The sequence below is a fragment of the Postia placenta genome (assembly GCF_002117355.1).
Source record: "Postia placenta MAD-698-R-SB12 unplaced genomic scaffold POSPLAscaffold_3, whole genome shotgun sequence".
Classification (NCBI taxonomy): Eukaryota; Fungi; Basidiomycota; class Agaricomycetes; order Polyporales; family Adustoporiaceae; genus Rhodonia; species Rhodonia placenta.
In genome coordinates this window covers 1-21878 of record NW_020169834.1, presented here as the reverse complement: position 1 = coordinate 21878, position 21878 = coordinate 1, and the positions used below count along the sequence as shown (strand labels likewise).

At 52.4% G+C, this 21878-nt stretch overlaps 7 protein-coding genes across 7 annotated transcripts; 4 read left to right on the top strand and 3 right to left on the bottom strand.

The window, feature by feature from the left end:
- Window positions 1–1052: 1052 nt before the first annotated feature.
- On the top strand, window positions 1053–2919 carry POSPLADRAFT_1136147 (hypothetical protein; the record flags this gene model as incomplete). The annotated part of the gene is made up of 10 exons (XM_024484647.1): window positions 1053–1114; window positions 1175–1256; window positions 1426–1487; window positions 1784–1809; window positions 1955–1979; window positions 2362–2420; window positions 2539–2585; window positions 2638–2689; window positions 2764–2767; window positions 2835–2919. The coding sequence occupies 10 exons, from the start codon at window positions 1053–1055 to the stop codon at window positions 2917–2919; spliced, it is 504 nt and encodes a 167-aa protein (XP_024341384.1).
- A 575-nt stretch (window positions 2920–3494) lies between these two features.
- POSPLADRAFT_1031666 (hypothetical protein) lies at window positions 3495–5081 on the bottom strand (the record flags this gene model as incomplete). The annotated part of the gene is made up of 7 exons (XM_024476805.1): window positions 3495–3564; window positions 3625–3720; window positions 3779–3949; window positions 4012–4247; window positions 4299–4429; window positions 4483–4874; window positions 4909–5081. The coding sequence occupies 7 exons, from the start codon at window positions 5079–5081 to the stop codon at window positions 3495–3497; spliced, it is 1269 nt and encodes a 422-aa protein (XP_024341383.1).
- Window positions 5082–6604: 1523 nt separating this feature from the next.
- POSPLADRAFT_1044107 (hypothetical protein) lies at window positions 6605–12050 on the top strand (the record flags this gene model as incomplete). The annotated part of the gene is made up of 19 exons (XM_024478463.1): window positions 6605–6881; window positions 6935–7294; window positions 7420–7611; window positions 7671–8290; window positions 8343–8459; window positions 8518–8538; window positions 8591–8869; window positions 8921–9038; window positions 9093–9178; window positions 9228–9305; window positions 9359–9473; window positions 9526–9935; window positions 9986–10281; window positions 10330–10554; window positions 10610–10727; window positions 10782–11155; window positions 11204–11307; window positions 11356–11744; window positions 11799–12050. 19 exons carry the CDS (start codon window positions 6605–6607, stop codon window positions 12048–12050), a joined length of 4431 nt encoding a protein of 1476 aa, XP_024341382.1.
- A 420-nt stretch (window positions 12051–12470) lies between these two features.
- On the bottom strand, window positions 12471–13178 carry POSPLADRAFT_1044106 (hypothetical protein; the record flags this gene model as incomplete). The annotated part of the gene is made up of 1 exon (XM_024478462.1): window positions 12471–13178. The coding sequence occupies one exon, from the start codon at window positions 13176–13178 to the stop codon at window positions 12471–12473; it is 708 nt and encodes a 235-aa protein (XP_024341381.1).
- A 3124-nt stretch (window positions 13179–16302) lies between these two features.
- POSPLADRAFT_1053387 (hypothetical protein) lies at window positions 16303–17361 on the top strand (the record flags this gene model as incomplete). Its single annotated transcript, XM_024480403.1, has 4 exons — window positions 16303–16437; window positions 16496–16648; window positions 16709–16914; window positions 16968–17361. The coding sequence occupies 4 exons, from the start codon at window positions 16303–16305 to the stop codon at window positions 17359–17361; spliced, it is 888 nt and encodes a 295-aa protein (XP_024341380.1).
- Window positions 17362–19049: 1688 nt separating this feature from the next.
- On the top strand, window positions 19050–20419 carry POSPLADRAFT_1044104 (hypothetical protein; the record flags this gene model as incomplete). The annotated part of the gene is made up of 5 exons (XM_024478461.1): window positions 19050–19181; window positions 19252–19389; window positions 19457–19660; window positions 19723–19811; window positions 19873–20419. 5 exons carry the CDS (start codon window positions 19050–19052, stop codon window positions 20417–20419), a joined length of 1110 nt encoding a protein of 369 aa, XP_024341379.1.
- Window positions 20420–20709: 290 nt separating this feature from the next.
- POSPLADRAFT_1053385 (hypothetical protein) lies at window positions 20710–21276 on the bottom strand (the record flags this gene model as incomplete). The annotated part of the gene is made up of 4 exons (XM_024480402.1): window positions 20710–20864; window positions 20929–20957; window positions 21015–21047; window positions 21101–21276. 4 exons carry the CDS (start codon window positions 21274–21276, stop codon window positions 20710–20712), a joined length of 393 nt encoding a protein of 130 aa, XP_024341378.1.
- Between the last annotated feature and the right edge of the window lie 602 nt (window positions 21277–21878).

Genomic DNA, 21878 nt, shown 5'->3' with positions numbered 1-21878 from the left:
AGTCAGGACACAGAGGACAAAACAATGTACTAGATATGCAAATGTAATGATTTTTGAAGCCTAATTGTCTATACGATCGGTCAAGCGCACCCTTACATCGCATCCGTTGTTGCATTTGTCAGCATGCAGTGTCGGAATCCATACGATACGCAATGTGATTGGAATTAGAATATTTATATCGCTTTATTTAAGATACATACCAAGCCTTAGCAGACTATCACAATATCTGGGCATTCATATAATCAAGTAAAATTATGACGACGTGTCTGCAATCCATTATCAGACGCATACCATTCTGGCTCTAAGTTGCACACGCATCGCCTGAATGTTGACTACTTCATAATCATGTCCCATAATTAGACAGGCGTGTAATTACATATCAGCAAATAACAAGCATGGACAATCATGATGAATACTCATAACTAATATATTGTATTACACGCCGAACCTGGTTTTGCTGATGGCCTGCCGCCATACTCCTACCGCAACACGATCACATCGTGGACCGGCGCAACAACAGAAATCTTCCACCCTTGACACTGGCACCGCTCCGCCTCGGGCTTGATCTTCTTCTTGTGGGGCCTCTCATCTTACGTTCAGTGAACTCGGATACCACCCCTGCATTCCATCCGATTACCATTGAAAAGGTGCATTTATTATGCAGATATGATTGCATGCACTGTACAGGATTTCAGATGCTATATTTATCATCAATGCTTGTCCTAGACGTGCATTGCTGACGAGATGCCAGCGCATGACGCCTAGCTAGAGACTTGCAGTTAATGTATGCGAATCACAGCCGCCAATGATTCTACCACGCCTCTTCCATATTCACAAGAGCCTAGCTGCAAGAACCACGTAAGGGTGTAAGCTTTTTTAAGCATCACCCGCAACTGATAGGGGTCACTACATGTATGCTGCGAGATGATTCATACAATGGCATCTCCACATTGCAGACAAGGACTTCACAAGACAACTTGAAGTACAAGGGTCCCGCAACTAACACACTTCAAGGCGCCGCCACACAAGTTGCTCTTTTTTGAACTACAACTATGGCTAAAGGTGTCCTAAACTCTGATGGCTGTTTCTTCGTTGGCACGATGCTAGCAACATGGTGCGTTTTAGCAGCCAAGTCATCCTTCGTCTGCACATCATCAATGAAAATGTGAAACAGGCTTTATGGATGCTCTCTGGCGCAAACCATGTACTACATGAAAACATACAGTAAGGATAGAATCTATTTAAAGATCTTGGAAGTGCTCGTAAAAAAGACTCCCTATCTAACCAGCCCATGTCTGAAATTGCATAGGGCCGCTCTCAGGTAGCCACTCTGTTTCTGCTCGATACTATCAGAACAGCTGCTTATATCCAGGTATAGTGGCATCATGTTCGCTAGAAACCACTCACTTGACTGTACTGTAACAGATGACTTGGGTATGGTTGATCATCGGTCATGCAAATCCCGTTGTGGTTCTCGTTTTACCCAGGTTAGAATCTCGCCTTACCTCAGTTTTCGTTGAATTTCAAAGATACGGAATCATGCAGGAGCATTGCAGTACGTAGAAGTGATATTTCGTTGTTCAAAATGTCTCACTGTCTTTGCGAACTCAGGCGGTAGAAATCAGTTCTGTTACTTCTGTAAGCACTCAACCTGTACATATTTTAACCGCCCTCTAACTTGTTTCTGTCTGTTATCCTAAGATTTTGGAACTACTCTTGGTGCAAAGGTATACTTAATTTCCTCAACAGGCCCTTCTCATTGCTCATGACTTCGTTTTGTCAGTTTCTTCATTAGCAACATTTGGAGACGTGAGTGGATATTGGGAAGCTGTCCTTTTCCCTGTAATTCACTGTGTACTAGTCCTGAAGTCCACTCGGTGGCGGATCCCTCTGTCGTTGATCGCTGTAAGCACAATACGTCGACTTTCTGATATCTAGACTGACTGGCATTTAGGCTCCCTTGTCTATAACATCAGCAGGTAGGATGTCCTGGACACGTTGCATGTAAACACCTGATCTCAGCCAATGATCACTAAAAACTTAGGGGGCAATGCAGGTAACAATTTCTCTGAAGATATTGAACGCCATCTGAAATCTTGTTGTTGGAATCTAGCTGTCTTGTATTTCGAGTGAGTAGTTCGGCTTGTGCTGATCTGTGCTTATATTTGTGTCCCGACAGAACTTCACATAAAACCTTCTCAAATATTGAGGCTTACGAGCAGGTATAATGGACACATAATACAAAGAAACGCAGCAGCTGAAATATAGCGAATACTATAGGTCGCGGGAATTGTAGAAGTTGTGTCAACGTTCGCAACGGACCTATACATCAATGTCTCCCTCTTGATCATACTTTACCAGCAAAGGACTGGTCTCAGGCGGTAACCTCAACTTTGATTTCATCACCAACAGAAATAACTGTGTTTTGTCTAGAACGGAGCGCATGCTTGCGAAATTGAGCACCTATACTATGCAACGCGGGACCCTCCTTGTGTTTGTACATTTGGCGGCATATCTAATTGACTGATATCTGACAAGGCCTTGAAAGCATTGTGCAATTGTTGTCCTTTATCAACCTAGGCAAGGTTTGTATATGCTATAAATATGACGCATTGTATTTGACTACTTTTTGTTCAGAACAACTCAATGCCCCTGATAGCGGACACGATCCATGTGATGGCCCCCTTACGTGAGCTATCAGTCTCCAATTTGACATTCAATTTTGACGAGAGAGTGTCATAGTATACACCAACACATTATTAGCGGTGTGAGTATATTAACAATGACCTGCTTTGGCGTAATTTTGGTTAATCATCCTATTACTACCCTAACAGCTTGAATGTCCGCCATCACATCGTGGACAGCGTTGCGGATGCCTTCACTCCCATGTCCGATCCAGTCTCCATCTCGTCGCTCTAGTGACTTCGGCATACTCTCTACCTACACCGGCTAAATCCACGAGTGTTGAACCAGTGCGTCGGTATCACTGTGACATACACTCACACTGAATCGCAGAGAAGCGGCATCACAAGACTTTGGAAGAGACGACGACGACGTTTCGGAGGAAGATAGTTCACCCATTGACCCTTACTATATCTCTGTGAAGCGAAATCCGGTATTATTAGTCTCACTGAATGTATCTTCCTCTCGCATACATCTAGAAACCGTGCTACTCATTGGGACTTCGCGGGAGGTAAACTAGCTTCCATTGTGTTTTGTGTCTAAAAACCTGATTTTGCGTTGAACTGCACAATTCCTCGATCCACACGGAGAGTAAGGCATGAATGCGTGACACTGTAAAATTCTCATATGATGGTTTGGGTTCAGAACTGCAGGCTTTCTTAATTGTTGAATTCTAGCTGTATATCCGCTTGAGGGCCAACTGCAAGCTTCACTTCAGACCCTGCCTATATGTGTATTCTCCTACTAAAACTTCTCAGATGTTTCATGATGTGACTCTCGCTGTACTGTTTTGTGGTAATCGTACATTTGATTCATGATAATTCTGCAAAGCCGACAGCGTTGCGGTTAGTTGAGAAGGCGGTGTAAGTGTTCATCATGAGCCTGCCGACGTGACCATTTCATTAGCAACCCCATCATTAAGGGATCATATTCGGAACGTACGTGTCGCCAAGAAGCCAGACGTTGGTGCCTAAGCCGAGGTCCTGGCCGCCAAGAGCACCAACGCACTGCCCACTGCCGGCCGATCCAATGTTGAAGCTGAGATCCATCCGTCAGCGTGTGCATTCACGCAGCGCAGATGGCGGGTGATACGTACTCATCAGCGCTGATAGACCAAATCTTGCCTCCCCAGGAGAATGCGATTGAGGGCGCGTTATCACAGGGGAAGGAGTACAAGCCCTCGTCGGAATCGTACACTTTCGAACCCTGGATATTCCCGTAAAGCTTCTTCACTGCGCTCGGAGGGCCGTACATGAGAGTGGTGCCGCTGAGAAGCGTCGTCAGCATAACGTCGTGCGGGGAGACAAATCGGCGGGTCTGTCAGCTCACCTATCGATGATAGTCTGGAAGCCCGAGGCGGCAGTCTCGCCATTGACTATTGCACTCGCACCACCGATCTGCCAGTAGCCCACGGATGAGGAGAGAGCGTGGTATTCGATCGAGCCGGAGTAGAGCGACGAATCCGTGCCGCCAAGGTAGAGTTCCGAGCCGCTGCTGGCGAGCTTGAACGCGAAGACACCCTCAGAGACTGCGCCCTGCTCGACAGCAGTCTGGAAGAAAGGGTCCTGCGAAGCAAGGTCAGATGAGCGGAGAGGCGGGGAAACGACAATGCGCACAGCGTTGAGTGAAGAGATCGCGGGGAAGCCCATGCCGAGGAGACCATCCGCGGCGTCTCCGACGAGGTCGCCAGACTCACTGGTGACCGCGGAAAGCGTTTGGCCGGTCACCTTGACGGCGGCAACGCTGACTGTTCTCCTTCAGGTATCAGCACCGCCCTGCTATGCTTGCACACGCACATACCTGTGTCGGCGTAGATGGGACCCGACGCTTCGGAGCCGTCGCCGTATTCGATCTGGAACGTGCCGCTCTTCTTCTTGCTCGAAGAAGAGCTCGACGCCTTGTACGATGAGGATGCCTTGCAGCCGCTGCACGACGAGGAGGGCACCCAGAGGTCAGACGAACCCGTGTCGAAATCAATCGTGAATTTCTGCGCGGGCGTGCCGATGGAGACCGTGCCAGTCCACTCCGTGTTCTCTTCCTGGTCCTTCAGCGACTCGGACTGCCGCGCCTGCACCGACGCGGGAACTGTCGCGAGCGGCGGGATGTATGCCCCTTCATTGAAGTGCTCAAGGCCGACATTGCGGTTAAGGTTGATCAAGTTCTGGCGATGCTTGCTGTTCTCAGCATGAGTACTAGATTGATAGAGACAACTTGGGGGACAGGTACTTCGCGACACGAACGCGTTGCCTAATGGCGGCATCGCGATCGAAGGTGCCGTCAGCCTTGGTGAGCGAGTTCCGTTTGGCGAGCGGAATACGAATACCAGTCTCTTGTGTGATCGGGCTGGCACTCGCAACGAGGGCGAGGGCGACGATGAGGAGCGAGGCCTTGCAGGACATTGCGGATGCGGAGCGGCGATCAGAAGCTAAGAGGGACGGACGATTGATCCAGGAGATGACCTGATGAGTCTGCGGGACGAAGAGGCAGGCTTATATATGTTTCTCCTTGTCCACTATCTGTCTCACCGCATGCTCGTTCGTGTCCACCCATGGGGAACACAACGACACCGAGAGGACAACCGGCTGCCGGCGGCAGTTCAGCCCGATCGTGAGGGGTCTACACGCACCCTTTTCGAGTATATCTCTGCCTCGAGCATGTGGCTTCTCGGTGGTAGTGCAGCGCACAGCGCGAGTGCATAGGCAATGCCACATTCTAAATTGAGGCTCAATCAACCACCATATACCAAATTGGACGGCCACGCACCTCGAACACTCGTAGCGTGTGGGGATATCTTAGGTCTTGGCTGATGGCATCACACATTCCCGAACCGCCGGACTACTTTCCGACCTGTCGATGGCACAAACGCCTCTTGGAAACGAGTCGTTGAGCTCGCTTCAAAGCCTTGTCCACTGCGTTTGCATGCGGTGAGATTGCTTCCAGAGGGTTTGGCTACGCTGTACTATCGGGTCAGCATGCGTATCCTCACGAGATGCAGGGAACCCTTGGCCGGCATGTACAGCAACGATCAGTAGAGTCGTGAAGCATGTGGTGAGGGTGGATAGTATGCGGAACCTATACTAACGGGGGGAATCGGGAGGCGAATGGACGGAGAGGTCCACGCGCCCCACACGCGCCCCATGCTGACCGAGGACGCCAAGGCGATTGTGGTCCGGACCTAGACATTTGCCGCGCCGGTGATTGAAGGTGGAAACGGCTAACGCCATGGACAATAATATCTTTGAGGAGGTGAACAGTCTAAAACCTCCATGTTGCACCAAATCCTCGAGAAGTGAGCTCAACGAGAAGTAGGACTGCCCATTCGGTGTGCGCATGAGGCCTGTCAATGATCTGGTTCGTATCGCGGGTGCTGGCTTGCGTCAGGATGGGTATCAAGGCAACCTTTCATGATATTGGACAAGGTAAACCGTGCCATACACAGGCATAGTCGGCGCGTGGAGCTGTAAGACATTGATACCAAGACGCACGCTGCAAATCTTAGTGAGACGTCATACGGACCACCCAGCTGCTCGAGATTGCTTCACGTTAGGAAACCACTGTAGTATGCCAGACGAAGATCTGACTAGATGCAACCCGCGCAAAACATCCTGAGGCTTGCTTTTCCTGTATGTCTCAGCTGAGACCTGCAGGGCTGCAGTGCAATTTGTAGTCTCCGGCACGCAGCACAAAATAACGCCATTTTTTGGGCGAGGGCATGATGGTGGAATGAGGAAAAACGAGTTGTCCTAATTCGGACAATTGTTTGTCAAAGGCTTCTGAGCCAAACAAACGGTACGAGATCACATGATCGTATTCCATGCGCGATCGTGTCTTGAGAATGTGGGCTACGTGTTTGCTGATGTACTCCAGGTCGAACTCGGCTTGTCTTTGCTGAATCGACATTTGAATTATACAACTCTGCATCATGGACACCGCGATACCACCAACACCTGTGGGGTGCGTGTCTATGCGGCACATTCTGCTCTCAGAGATCCTTGCTGTTACTTCTGTAATGCGCAAGAACTCAAGATGGGCACTGTCTACGCACTCCTTCAAATCACGAGAATCTGCACTTGCAAACAGCCTGGGGCTCAGGAGGGTGAGAAACGTCCCTGAGGGAAATGCTACGCGTCGTGGGAGCACGGAGCAGGAGCTGATGGGTGGCTTCCAAGAGCTGAAACGGATTGTGAAGGACGCAGAAGGTGCGCATATAAGTTGGGTGCAAAATTGCATATTCTGAGATGTGGGGCATTAGATGTACGCACACTACCCTTGACCACGCTTCTCGGACCGTTTCTCGCCATCATTCGGTCCCCTCTGTCCACCGGACCCATCACCTCAGCCGCTCTTACCTCTATTCATAATTTCTTCGTTTGCAATTTGATCCACGTATCTTCCAACAACCTCCCTGCTGCGCTTTCAGAACTTAGCAACTCTATCTCGCGCTGTAAATTTGAGACCAGCGACTCTTCTGGCGATGAGGTTGTTCTTCTCAAGATCATGGCCGTCATCCAGGAGACACTATGCGGTTCCATAGGCCATACACTGGGAGATGTCGAAGTCTGCGAGATGCTGGAGACAGTGCTGACGACGTGTTGCCAAATGCGCCTGAGCGGTACGTCGTTGTACCGTATCCTGGACGCGAGTACTGAGAAATGGTCGAAGAGATCTTACGGCGGTCAGCTGAGTCAGTAATGCATCGACTCGTGCGAACAGTGTGCTCGCGACTGCATGTTCTAGACCCTGTCACAGAGGAGGCCAAGCTGTCCAGCAATGGGTATGATGTGGTAGAGCAAGAAGGCGGCATGAGTATAAGCAACAATTCTATTGCGGAAGTTGCAGATGAGAGTGGGGTTAGCGGTTCGCAATCTGCAGAGACCCTAGCCCAGCAAGAGCCTCTTGAGCCTCAAGCGCAAGTACAGCGAGAGCAATGTGAGCGTTCTTCGATCATGATTGCTCCGCATAATTGGATGTCACTGAACTATATCAAGACGGGCTTGCGTCAATCATTGAGTTGTTGCGTGTGGTGATCAACGTGCTAGATCCAAATGACCCACTTCACACGGATTCTATCCGCCTCACCGCTCTCCGCATCCTCAATGTTGCGCTCGAGGTGTCTGGGACACGGATTTGCGAGTTCCCCTCGCTTTCAGCGCTCATCGTGGACCAGGCGTGCAAATTCCTTTTTCAACTCGCGCGCTCAGACCATCATGCTGTGCTTCAGGCAACCTTACGTACCATCGCGACCATGTTTGAGACGATGCGTCCGAAGCTGAAGTTACAGCAAGAACTCTTTCTTGCGTTCACTATTGACCGCTTGGCGCCACCCGCCCCTGCCAAGGCGTCCTCCGGGCTCGGTGCGAAGTCGGCCGGCGCATCACCGAGGCCATCGACGCCCATTCCTCCGGGCTTGGATTCCGAGACCGAGAAGGCCCCGTCAACGCCGCGACTTTTGGTCGCCCCTGCTCGTGGTGACACGCGGGAGCTCCTCCTCGAGACGCTCGCTCAAATTTCTCGGCACCCGAGCTTCATGGTCGATCTGTATACCAACTACGATTGTGACATGAATTGCGAGAACATGTTCGAACGTGTAATCGAGTTCGCCACCAAAGTATGTGCACAGAGTCATCTACCGTGAACCCTTCTAATTATTCCTCGGGCAGGGAATCTACCCGTCGCAGTCCCTCGGAGGGCACGAAGGCCCGCAGCAGAATGCGCAAGGCTTGTGCTTGGATCTGGTGCTCTCATTTGTGAACCACATGGCGTTCCGCGCTCAAGGTGTCTGTACACTCCAGTCCGTCATGGTCGTGCAATCACTTATGGGCGTTGCGATTCTAGCAAACTGATCCTTGGTCGACAGTGAGTCGTGCGTGGTGTACATATAAATGCATTGACTTTAGCTTTCTTTCAGGCGTTCACCTCTCCCAAAGAACTTCAGCACACAAAGTCTCGGAAGAAATTGCTACTCACGGGCACCGCACGCTTCAATGCTAAGCCGAAGACCGGTATCGCCTTCCTCGAGGAGAACAAGCTAATTTACACGGATCCAAACGAGCCTCGGCCCCTCAGTTTAGCAAAGTTCCTCAAAAGCTCGGCTCGAATGGACAAGCGCCTCCTAGGAGATTTCCTATCGAGGCAGGAAAACAACGAAGTCCTCAAAGCATTTATGGGCCTCCTTGATTTCGGGAATGTCAGTAGATTGAAACCTCACGTCTCCACGATATTGCTGACATGTGTGTAGAAATCGGTTGCCGAGGCCCTGCGGGAGCTTTTGGAGACCTTCAGACTGCCCGGTGAATCGCAGCAGATTGACCGCATTACCGAGACATTCGCGGAATCGTATTTTGCCACGAATCCACGTCAGTTTTCACTTTGTCCTGCACCTCCTGGTTGTCTGACTCACATTTGCACAGCTGAAATCAAGTCTCAGGACGCGGTTTATGTTCTCGCGTTCTCCATAATCATGCTCAACACCGACTTACATAATCCTCAAGTTAGAGTACGTCCGATATGCAGTGGCCGTTCTGCACATATTCACTTGTTTACAGAAAAGAATGACGATTGAGGACTATATGCGCAACTTGAGAAGTGTTAACGCAGGCGACGATTTCTCGCCAGAGTTCCTGGTTTGTTTGGGGGTGTCTTCTGTGCAATTTAGGCACTGACGGTTGAGATTCAGCGAAACATCTACGACTCAATACGCAAGCGCGAGATTATCATGCCCGAGGAACACACAGGTCAGGCAGGATTCGAGTATGCCTGGAAAGATCTCTTGGCGCGGTCACGGCAAACAGGTCAGCGACTTCGCCCATTATCACGCAAACAGTACATGACGGTGTTTGACAGGAGATCTGATGATATGCAACACTTCGCTCTTTGACATTGACATGTTCAAGGCCGTATGGAGGCCTGTCGTGTCTGCAATAGCCTATGCCTTCATAACCTTCGACGACGACTATATCATTGAGCGTGCGATCACTGGGTTCCGACAATGCGCTACACTCGCCAGACATTTCGGAATGCCGGATGTCTTCGACTACGTCGTTGTTCAGCTATCCCAAGCCACTGGGCTAGTCTCTGAAATGTCCACGTCGCAGGTTCCTAACTATCCCGTAGTGGATAATGATGGTCAGCCGATTACCGTGTCGTCGCTGTCGGTCAGATTCGGGACGAATCTCAAGGGACAGCTGGCTGCTGTGGTTCTGTTCAACATAGTCAATGGTAACGGTAACGCGCTGCGAGAAGGCTGGACACAGGTGAGCAAGGCCCCACGTCTTCGAGAGTTCTGTACTCAATGTGTCTTCAGATCTTCGAGATGTTCCAGACTCTGTTCTTGCACTCTCTCCTGCCTATACAGATGTTGCAGATGGAGGACTTCTTAGGCGGTGTTTCCATCATACCGCTGCGCAGAAGTCAACCTGCTCGTGCTGCTCCTCGATCCGATGGTCTTCTGTCGGCACTGTCATCATACCTTATGACCCCGTACTCCTCAAGCTCTGAAACACTGGTTCCCGAGGCGACGGATAGCGATGTTGAGCACACGCTGTCCACCATTGATTGCATCAACTCTTGCCGTCTCGACGGACTGTATAGTCAGATCATGTACGTCATCATGGATGGCCCTGTAAATATTATTGACTTGGGCTCTAGGCAGCTGGATTCAGACGCTCTCGTTGCCGCAGTTCGTGCACTTGAAGCCCTAGCTCATGAACGAACGGTGGCTCGTCTCACGCAAGAAGCAGACGAGATGCCGCAAGGGGATGCTGTAGCGCAGGACGGACCATATGCACTCCCGTATGATCCGGCCTCGGTGTTCCTCCTAGAGACTATGGTCAGCATCGCCAGCCAGACACCACAATACATTGAAGAGGTTTGGTGCGTGAACAGTCTATCCTCTTCGGCCTGTCAGGACATGACGCAGGCTCTAAAGGCCTGTCATCTTCGAGCACCTTTCGGCGCTTCTGTCAACAGCAATGCAGTACAGTATACTCTTGATCGAGAGAGCAGTGGTCGGTCTTCTTCGGCTCTGCTATATACTTGCACAGAAGGTGAGAGGGCGAATCTCATTCCTTAGATCTCGTGTAGCTGAAAAAATGCTCCAGCCATCTCTACGCGATCAGGTCTTTGTCTCCTTCGATGTGTTGGCCGGTCTTCCACCGCAAATAGCGAGCGCCGTTGCCGAGCAAATCGTGGCGGGTTTGACTCGAATCGTAAGAGACCACAAAGACATTGTCAAGTCGCAGACAGAGTGGAACCTCGTCTTTGCTTTGATTCGTGCCACAATCCAACATGCGGAGGCATCTCGTCAATCGTTTGAGCTTGTCTCAGCTTTGCTGTCCGATGCGCCGGAGCAGCGTGTCACGCCAGACAACGTCACCGGTTTGGTCACTGTTTTGGATGACTTCGTGACCGCTGCGTCGGCTGCTGTAGAAGCTCAACAGCAAGGACGGCGGATACAGACCTTGAATACTTCTAAGTGAGTGTGCACAACTCACTGTCACGTTCAGTTCTAACAGTTCTGAAGCTCTCCTGTTGTCGAGCGGGGTCGTAAGGCCATCGACATGTTAGCTGATCTCAAGAGGTTCTGGGCGCCGTTCATGGAGAATACAAGTATTCCTCAGGAGCAAGGTATGCGAGTTCTCGCTAAATGCAATGCTATAATAACCATTTTGCTAGTGTGGCGGCAGTATTGTCTGCCTATTCTTACTTCTCTTGGCCGTCAGTGCATCAATGTATCCCGTGAAGTCAGGCATGCAGCTCTGGTGCACCTGCAGCGCATCATTCTTGGACCACACTTGCCGCTCGACATTATGAATCACAGTCAAGTAGAAGAAGTCTTCGATAAAGTGCTGTTTCCATTACTCGACGAGCTTCTCAAACCTCAAGTCTTGATGCGCGATCCCCTCAGCCTTCCGGAAGCTCGACTGCGTGCGTCTGCTTTGTTATGCAAGGCATTTATGCATCTCGAGGCCCGGGAGGGCCAACAATCGGATATTCGTGTATTGTGGATGCGGGTATTGGACCTGCTAGAACGGTTGATGCACGTTGATCGCAGAGATCCCTTGGTAAGCTACATGCACCTTGTAAATATATCATTGCTCACATACGACCCTTGGTAGCGCGAAGCTGTGCCGGAATCGCTCAAGAATGTGTTGCTCGTCATGAGCGCCACGGGGATACTAGTGCCACCTTCGTCTCCAGATAGCAGACGCGACGACGCACAGCAACAATTATGGACCACGACTCATGAGAAGATTGAGCGCTTCTTACCAGGTTTCCTGGACGACGTGCTCCCGTCACCTGCACCGTCACCACTCCCATACATGGACACATCGTTACCCAGCGCCCCAGCGACTCCTATACCATCATAGTTCGTCAACTAGGCACCGCCCATCATGTAGCAAAGCATGTATCTATTATTCCGCTTCATCCTCATCTCATGGACCCTTTCGCGGCGTCTTGTTATCTTACGTTACCTCTGCTGCGCCACAACATGTAATCTATCTTCCTCATGACACTCCTGGTGCCTCATACCGCAAGCCGCCAAGTAAGTGCAGTGTTGGATGCAGACATTCGAGGCCTCACTTAGTCGAAGAAAATATCCCTTGACACCGTTGACCAAGCCAGTAATGTGGATTCTGTGCTCGCGATGCTATTCCTGTATTCCAGAGTGGGATTCACACGGAGATTGTCATGACGGCACGTATATGTTGAGCCTCAGCCATAGCCCACTTGCATTCTATCGGACGACTGTCCTACATATGCATCAACAGACTATCAATGACTATCCCTCATTCCAGCTCGTCCAACGCGAAGCCCTCACGCGCATACAGCTCCTCGTCTAGTTCGCGCGCAGACAACACCTCGACTGCGCGTGTAAGGAGCTCCTGGTCCTCACGCTTCAGCGAGGATCCGATCTGTTCGATCCCCTCCATGGCCTTGCCAATGACAGGGGCTAGATGGTGCGCTCTCTTCCGGTTGGCGGCCTCGATCCCAAGTCGCAAGTGCTCGAGGTGCTCGCGCCCAACGTGCTTCGGGACGGCGGGCTTCAGGGGCTGCACACCATTTTCCATGATATTCGTGTGCTCCCATATACGGTAAGACATGCTGCTGGGATCACCGGCGTATCCGCCATTGAGGCGCGCAGGCACGCGCGGAAAGTGTGAGTGAGATGACCGGTGCATCTCGTCGGGGCCGGCATACTTCGGAATTGGCTCGAAGCTGAAGACCTCGCTTCTCGCGGTGTGCGCTTGTGCGGCAGCGCGCGCGTAGTGTGTGTAGCCTGGGCTCACGCGGACGCCGAGCCCTTGAAGGCGTATCTTATTCCTGCCAATCCCACGTGTATAGAGCCCATCGTTCTCAGAAGCACGCGCCGCAAGCAGGCGGTCCAATCCCAGCTCGTGAGCGACCAGCTCGTCCGCAATCGCACGTGCGAAGAGCTCCTGGTCCTCACGCCTGACGCTCTTGTGTATGATGTGCGGCGGCGAGCAGCCCAACATAGTGCTCGAGATCTTCTATAGGCGGTAGGACATGCTGCTGGGGTCGCCGTGATATGATGATCCGGTAACGCACTGGACCCCGGAACGTGAGTGTACGGTGTGCTCCGCATCCAGAGCTCTGTGCAGATTGACGTTAGCAATGTATATAATAGCCCAGCAAGTCTGAAGAGCCTAGGGGGGGAAGGGAGCGGCCAGGGCCGGTGCGACCGACTAGATGGCGAGGGCGACGGGGACTGCGATACAGGCGCGCATGGTGAGAATTGGACGATAGAAGGGAGATCAGAGGGTAATCGAAGTGTTGATCGTAGGCGTGAGCTGGTGTCGTCAAAGTAGCCTAAAGATCGTAATGAAGTATGGCTATAACCGACCGCGAGTCAATGGGGCAAAAAGGTTTTTAGGCTGCGCGGGTACTCACCAACCAATGCCAGTACTCGTAGGTCGTATGGGCTCTGAAAGAGAAGGTAGGCTGAGAGCTGAGGTGTGCTGATAGAACGCGGACAGCTTTATAGCGCACATTGCAGCCCTACGGTCCTGCAGTCGAGGTTAACGTCTGTCGGGAGTGCTGAGGCGACATCGCGCACATTTGCCAACGCTAGGCACTAGAATGAGATACGGTCACACAACGGCGAGGAACGCGTACGGTAGAGGCATATATTCGCTGAGGATATCATGGTGGCACCCGCATATCTCATGCTGTCAAAGCGGAGCTGCAACACAGAATACGGCGGGTACAAGGCGAAGAGCACGATATCTGATCGGGACACACTGTCAGGTTAGCGTGATCTACGCCTTTTGAATGTACATTGTGTGGAACGTGGACGTGATGAACAAGCCGTAGCTCGCAGCTTTCTCCCGCGCGATCCATGCATATTGTCATAACAAGTGCAGCGAGTGGATATCCTGCAGGGATATCACGTTGGTGCGCAGCATTCTGAGTACTGTGCAGGCATCTCGCGGAGGTGCGACATGTACGACACTAGTCGACGGGAGCAGCAGCAGTATTGACGATCTTCCCGCCAACACTGACAGGCCTGCACAGCCCACCGTTATCAAAAACCTCGTCTTAGCGCACAACGCAGTATCAGAGCCGTGCTGCAGTGCCGTCTCATATCAAGGGCAACATATCGATAGGTTTGTTCAGCGGGAAGGGCACTGCGCAATTAGATGCTACGCATGCGCTTCAGTCTACTGCCAATAACTCCACGTCGCTAACATCAGAATAACACGAGAGATCCCGCGGAAGCCTGTCCTCTCCTCCTCGTGGGACCATTGGCCAGGGCCTGCCACGGGAGCTAAGGTTCGAGTGGACGCACGAAGGCACGTATTCATATGGCATTCCCACGAGACCTCATTGGAAGGCTTCGCCGCGGGTCTCCTGGTGGAGGAACCTCTGTTTAACTTCAGTGTTGCTATATACACACCCGTAGCGTGGCATCCCGTAGAATCAAGTTCCCAATGGCGGCCACTTCGCACATCTCTGTATTGAGAGCTTCGTCAGCTGCGCTGAATTGCGAACACTTGACAACAAATCCGGTAACGAAAGATCTCTCCTTGTATGTTGTTGTCCGCGGCGAAATTCGGGTAGAAACAACGGCAACGGCGTAGGACGACAGCATAGTATAGTAGACGCTTGATTCGCATAGTGCTAGACGGGATTGCGCACACACCTATATATAAGGTTTGATCTGCCAGCGGGAATGTCCGAAGCGAAGTGGCGAGACGCCACAGTATGAAACTTCCAGAATTAATGATTGACCAGCCCATATTACATTGAAAGTAATGTGTCGAGAGCTTGTTCAGACCATCTTCGCAGACTCGGTCGCACTAAATTGTATGACGCATCTCCCTATCACAGTAGGATCCTTTCCTGATTTGGCACCCGCCAAATCCCGACTCGAGTCTCGCGGCTCGCCGAGACGCCGATATTGAGTTGATCACGACAAGGCTTTACAGATGCGTTGGGTTCAACAGATGCCATTGGAGGTCGACAGCAGGTTAGCAGTAGTGTGCTCCTGCCACAATTTGCAGGTACCGGGTACCTGGATCGGCTCAGGCTCCGTAGTCCCGGCCTCGATAATAATGAGCTTTAGTCTGTACTAGTCGTTTCAACCTGATGCTATGTCAGCTGTACATTACAAAACCTCTATGCTGGCGCTCCGTAAGTTTCTTAGTTATTCCTGTCAAGTACGTGATTTATACGCCTTTTGTGCATGACAAGAGCGCTAGCTCGCCTCACCTCTCACCCGTCTCCACAGCTGACGACGACGACAGTCTGATTGACCGTTCCCGTGCAATTCGATGTCCGTCTTTTTGTCTAGGCGGATGTGTGCTCTTCCCGCGAGCCTGATACTTGATCCAACCGACGGAGTCGGAGACCAGGGTGGAATAGGAGCGCTCCAGAGGAGCCTCGATAATGGGCACGCGCCCCATGACGTCATGAAATAGCAGGGAGGAAGCCGGGAATCAACTCGGGACGGCGGCGGACGGCGGCTACTTGTCCAGAAACGTCCAGCCGCCTCCAGCCGCCGGCATCGGGCCCATCGGCATCGGGCTGTCCGATCGCTCCTTCGTCGGGCGATCACTAGCTCAGTACCACGTGCGTCATGCGCCCGCCTTTCCGCCAACGTTCGATTCAGTCTTAATCGCAAACCTACATTCGCTGAGATTATACAGCGAACGATGGTCGGGAACGTGACTGGGAAGATGCTGCTCAAGGCGCGGGGAAGCGCGGACGCAATGAGAAGGACCGCAACGCGCCGGACTAGAACGGTCGACTAGCACGGAACTCGTGCTTTCGGCGGGTCTCGAGAGCATTCGAATCTGGGCGCTGAACCACACTTCTGACATCTTGTCTAGGCGGGTTCCCACCCATGACGATATCGCCCAGCCAAGCGTGTGAGTCAGCCAGTTCGACCTCCGGAGCTTCTCGTCAGCCTCCGGGCTAACGATTGGCTGACCGCTGGCTGACTTCACCCTGGTCCAGTATATAACTCGGGCCCGGAGCATGGCTCCTGTCTTTAGTTGTCTACCGACATCTGCCACGACCCCCGACGCCTAACGACCTTCGTCCCCCCCTTCCTACCCTTCCAAGTACTTCTCATTTGCGATTGACCAAGCATTAGCAATGGCAAACGACGCACTTGACCTCAACCCCCCGAACGCCAATGAGAACCTTAGCACCCATGGCTCAGACTGGCTATGGGCTGCGTTCTCCGTCATCGCGCTTTCCTTCCTCGTCGCAGTTGGTGTGATGTTCTCGGTGAGCGCATATATTTTCCGAGATACTTGCCCTCCGTGTTCTAACAACCCCTATGCAGCGTCCCCGCGGTGCTCGTCTCTTCCACCAGATTGCTGTTATCGTCCTTGCCACATCCAGCATTGCTTACTTCTCCATGGCGTCTGACCTCGGTGCAACTCCCATCCGTGTCGAATTCCGCGGCCATGGCGGGGACCCCACCCGTCAGATTTACGTAAGTGTCTCTTCCATTCCGCGTCTGTCAGCCGCATGCTCACACCGACCTGCCGCGCAGTACGTCCGCTACATCCAGTGGTTCATCAACTTCCCGCTCCTGCTTCTCGAGATCCTGCTCGCGTCCGGTCTCCCGCTCTCCGACATCATCACCACCCTCTTCATGAGCTGGGTCGTCGTCATCTGCGGTCTGGTCGGCGCGCTCGTTCACAGCACTTACAAGTGGGGTTACTACACCATGGGTGCTGTGGCGCTGATCTACATCTGGTACGCTTCACCTCCTCGTTGTCTCTCTTCCGTCTCCTTATATCCCTTCGCAGGTTCTCGCTGCTCTGGCACGCGCCGTCGTCGACCTTCTCAGCAGGCGGTGTCGTGCGCCGCGGCTACTACGCCGGCGCGGGCTACTTCTCGTTCATCCTCATCACCTACCCCATCGCGTGGGCCTGCGCGGAGGGCGGCAACGTGATCAGCGTCACGTCCGAGATGATCTGGTACGGCATCCTCGACATCTTCGCGGGCCCCATCTTCCTCGCGCTCTTCCTCTGGGAGGTCCGTGACATCGACTACGCCACGCTCGGCTTCGGCGGTGGCCGCTTTGTCAATGGGGCTGGGGCTGGGGCCGGGGTTGTGCCGGTGACGGAGAAGGGCGCGAACCCTGCTACCACGGCTGCGCCCGTGATTCCAACGGGCCCGACGGGCGAGCAGGCTGCGTGAGCGTGCACGGGCTCCCGAAAATGTTGTCCGTCGCCTTTCATCGCTCGCCGCATCTTCCTTCCATTCCTGCCCTTCCATTCCTGTACATACCCTCCCCGCCTTTCATGCCACCACGATCGAATGACTACCCCTCCCCCTTCACGAACCCCCTCCCTTCTGATGTTGGCGTCATGACCTTCCTACCCTACACACATTTAATTTCATTGTGTAATCTGTAATCACTCGAGCTACGGCGCCTTCCTCTTCGTGTTGTTTTACTAGCGACGTCTTGTACCTTTAGTACTGGGTCGCACCAATGCGCATTGATCTTTGCGGATCCACCAGACCATGCCACTGCCAGATATTTTATTTCAATAGTGGTAGGTTGCATTCAGTAAAAACAAGAGGCAGGATGAGGTGCTAGGAGGGAACTGGAGGCTGACCTCTAAATTACGTCGCTGAACGCTATGATACAGGTCGAGCCCCAGCCTTAGCTGCAAAACTCCCGATACCCTTGCACCCCCGCCCCCATAAATGATCGGATTTGTGATGCCGCAATAACCGTGACCAAGCATTTCACTGTCCTTGAAATCATATGAAATTCTTTTGCCTGAGGCTCTCACCTCCGGTCTGACTCAGAGTAAGCGGACGACTCGTCGGAGAGTCTTTTTTTCGAGTAACTTCTGACGGCAATGCCACGTCCAAGGACGCGATGGCCACAACGGACTCGAGCGGAGTCAGAAAGGGACCTGTCGACCACCGTGGGGCCACACGCATCCTACGCGAGCGGACCTTCAGACCGGCACCGTCACACTGTGACATTGTGTTACCTCGCCATCTATAACGGGATTTACGGGGACAGCCAATCATATGGGGGAGGTCCTCGTGACACACTCTAAATGCTCGTGACCGCATGGCGTTGTGATTGGCTGGTCTGGCCCATGCAGCCCTAAGGCGCTTATACGAGGTACGTCTCCACATTTCTTTTCGCAAATGGTCTTAAGTTGTTCGATGTCTGTCTTCGTTCGTTTGCTCGTAAGGACTTCCAGGAGGCGAGAGGCGAGAGACAGTTGTTTATTATCAATCGTCAAGGATTACCATACCAAGGACTAGGGTGAAACCCCTCAGAGCCCCGATCTACAAATGAACTCCCAGAGGAGTCACCTAGAGGCTACATTCTGCTTGCCGGCGTTCAACTCGTGTCTCTCTTGCCCTGTGTTTGACATGATAAGAAATTGATTGACAGCTGTTGGTGTCTCGAGCTTATTCCAGCTGGACACATCGATGGCCGCCATCTCAGGAAACCCGCTAATGGTGCGTCCATGAAAAAGTGAGAACTGTTGATTATGTTTCATTTTCAGCGAAGAACTCATGCTGCTGAACGGTACAGCGGAATGGTTGTCTTTCGCACATGAAGGCCGATCTGATACGAGCGTAATCGCTACCTGCCGTCGTTCCCCCAGTGACTAAGTATGCTTACTTTGGTCCAGAATTGTGAAACGCATGACTCAAGGTTGACGTCTGTGACGTCCATGTCCAGTTCTCATCTCGTTGGAAATGAAGGAATGACGGGTCGTCGGACCATATCGCTCCGCGGTCAATTCAAACGGCGGGACAGTGACACCATCTTTGTGTTCCCGCCATCTTATATAGCGACTGAAACGGTCTGTTCCCCTTGTGCTGTTACTCGAGCCCTCAGATAGGCGAAAATGTCTCAGGCAGAAACACAAGCGTTGAGGCGGGCCAGGTTCGAGGCAGTCTTCCTCGTTCTCAGAGAGGAGGTCCTGGAGCACTGCGCATCAGAGGGCCTGCCTGACGACGCCATCCAATGGTACAGCAGGGTGCGTTCCCAGATATCATCTTCAGGCAGGACAGGATCTTCATGATGAGGATCATTATGATGCGCGGCAGAACCTCACGTACAACGTCACGGGCGGAAAGCTCAACCGCGGACTCGCGGTCGTCGATACCATCGAGATACTCAAGGGCCGGAGCCTGTCCGACAGCGAGTTCTTCCGCGCCTCTCTTCTGGGCTGGTGTGTCGAGCTGGTATGCGTGCTACCCTTCCTATTGGCAGCGTGACCACGCTAATTTAGCAGTACGCGCCGCGTTACAGCTGCAGGCCGTGTTCCTCGTTTCGGACGACATGATGGACCGGTGTGCGACGCGCCGCGGGAAGCCATGCTACTATCGCCTCGACGGCGTTAACCACATCGCTGTGAACGACTCGACGATGCTCGAAGCGGCCATCTTCCACTTACTCCGGGTGCACTTCCGCTCCGAGCCGTACTACGTGCACCTGCTCGAGCTGTTCCACGAGGTGCGCTTGTGATGACGTAGGCTGCGCCCATCAGGTTATCTAAAAGGATAATGGTTGTGCAGGTTACCCACAAGACAGAGATGGGCCAGCTGCTCGACCTGATCACAGCGCCAGAGGGTCGTGTTGATCTGCACGCATTCTCACTTGAGAGGTATGTACCCGGCTTCACCCGACGCGCTATCAGCCTGACGAACGCGCCCCGGGTCTGATAGACACCGGAACATCGTCACCAAAAAGACCTCATATTACTCCTTTTACCTCCCCGTCGCGATTTCCATGCATATGTGTGGCATCCCGCACTTGGCCCTGCCCTCGTCATCGTGCGCGCCATCTGGCCCATATGACATCGCGCGGGATATCCTCCTCCCGCTTGGGGAGTACTTTCAGGTACAGGATGACTTCCTCGACTTCGCGGGCACGCCCGAGCAGCTCGGCAAGGCCGGCACGGACATCGTCGACGGCAAGTGCTCATGGTGCGTCAACACTGCGCTCGCGCACGTGACTCCCGCGCAACGAGCGCTGCTGGACGCGGACTACGGTAGGAACGACCCTGCCGCCGAGGTTCGCGTAAAGGCGCTGTATGAGGACATCGGTCTCCGTGGGTTGTACGAGCAGTACGAGAAGGCGGCGTATAAGAGGATCATAGCCCTGATCGAGACAATTCCCGAGCATCCGGCGTCAGAGGATTCTGGGTCGGTGGTCCTGAAGCGGGAGGTTTTCACGAGCTTTCTGGATAAAATCAACAAGAGGCAGAAGTGAGACTCCTGTTGTTTCTCTGTGATGTGCTTGGAGCACAGCACGCGCACTTTTAGGACTTGCCCATTGCGAGATGGTATGCATTAAAGGCTGTTGCCTTGCATGATACTGCACTAGGGGCGAATCTCAGCTGCATTGTACAATTCACTCGTCATGCTTTCCGAGAATGCTAATGGAATGGTTTTTTTTCTATGTCGAGGATTTTAGCCCTTACATGAGGGTCGAAGGGAACAGGTATGATATTGATTCCATAGGCACTCCGCTACATGAATGGATCGACAAGATTATAGGCCTCAGGGAGCTTGATACACCCCGACCTTCAGAGGAAGACGAGGCGTGTTGTTGTCCTTCCCTACAGTCGGGTAATTCACCGGCCCCATGTTCCACACTATGGACGCTGTAGTCGGCTGGAAGGTGAAGGTGGAGAGCAACACAGACAAGACGATCTCTGCATGGGTCACTCCTCATTAGTGCACGCATTTGCGTTCTCATTGACTCATTGAGAGACATACTCATCTCCATCTCCGAGAACTTGAATCCGCTGAAAGCGTAGTCTACGTGAGAATACAGTCAAACGTGCAGTCACGAAGACACATACATGCAGGCGCGCCTCCCGCCAAGGAACGTCATTCTGCGTGCAAGACGTTAGCATCACTTACACAGACTGAGTAGTCGAGAGCTCACATATTAGAGTATACACCGGGGACAGATGCCTGCTTCAACGCATCCGGCAGGTCGGACAGCCACCGTTCGGGCTTCCATTCGAGGGAGTCCTCGCCCCAAAGAGACTTGTTGACGTTGCAAGCCCACATACCGACAAGGACTTCTGTGCCTTTAGCAACGGGGATCTCGTAAATCATCTTGCCATCGAGACCTCGAATCGGTTCAGATAGCAGAAGCACTGTGTCTTTGTTGGGCCTGGAATAGTACAACGATGTCAACAAATGCAAGTAGCACGGTCCTTCAATATGTACACCCGCATTGATACAACGGTCTTATACTCCTATACCGATGCCTGACTCGTAGACAACGAGCGAGGACTTATGGACAGTACGTCGTCCTGAAGATCGAGCGAGGAAGTCGAGAATGACCACTACCCCAAGCGAAGAGGAGCAGAGACCTGAATGAATAACCAGGTCGAACTTAGGGTTCGACTGACTAATGGTACAACTACTTATACAAGTACCGACTACGCACGGACCATCGTGTCTATGTGGTCGTGTTAGTGAAGAAAGGAATGTAGTGGTACGATGCCGAGTACGAAGTGCGCACGGACCCCATTATGTAAGCTACATAATGTTCAACCTGCGGGTGAGCGCTAAGACAGGCGCCAGTATGGGCGCTAGTAGTACAAGGAATAGAACGGAAAGACAAATGTTTCATTACCCCCCTGCCAGAGTCGAAGTCCCATTCGACTACTTACTGCTCACCATCTCCATACAACTCCCAATCTACGCCGTCG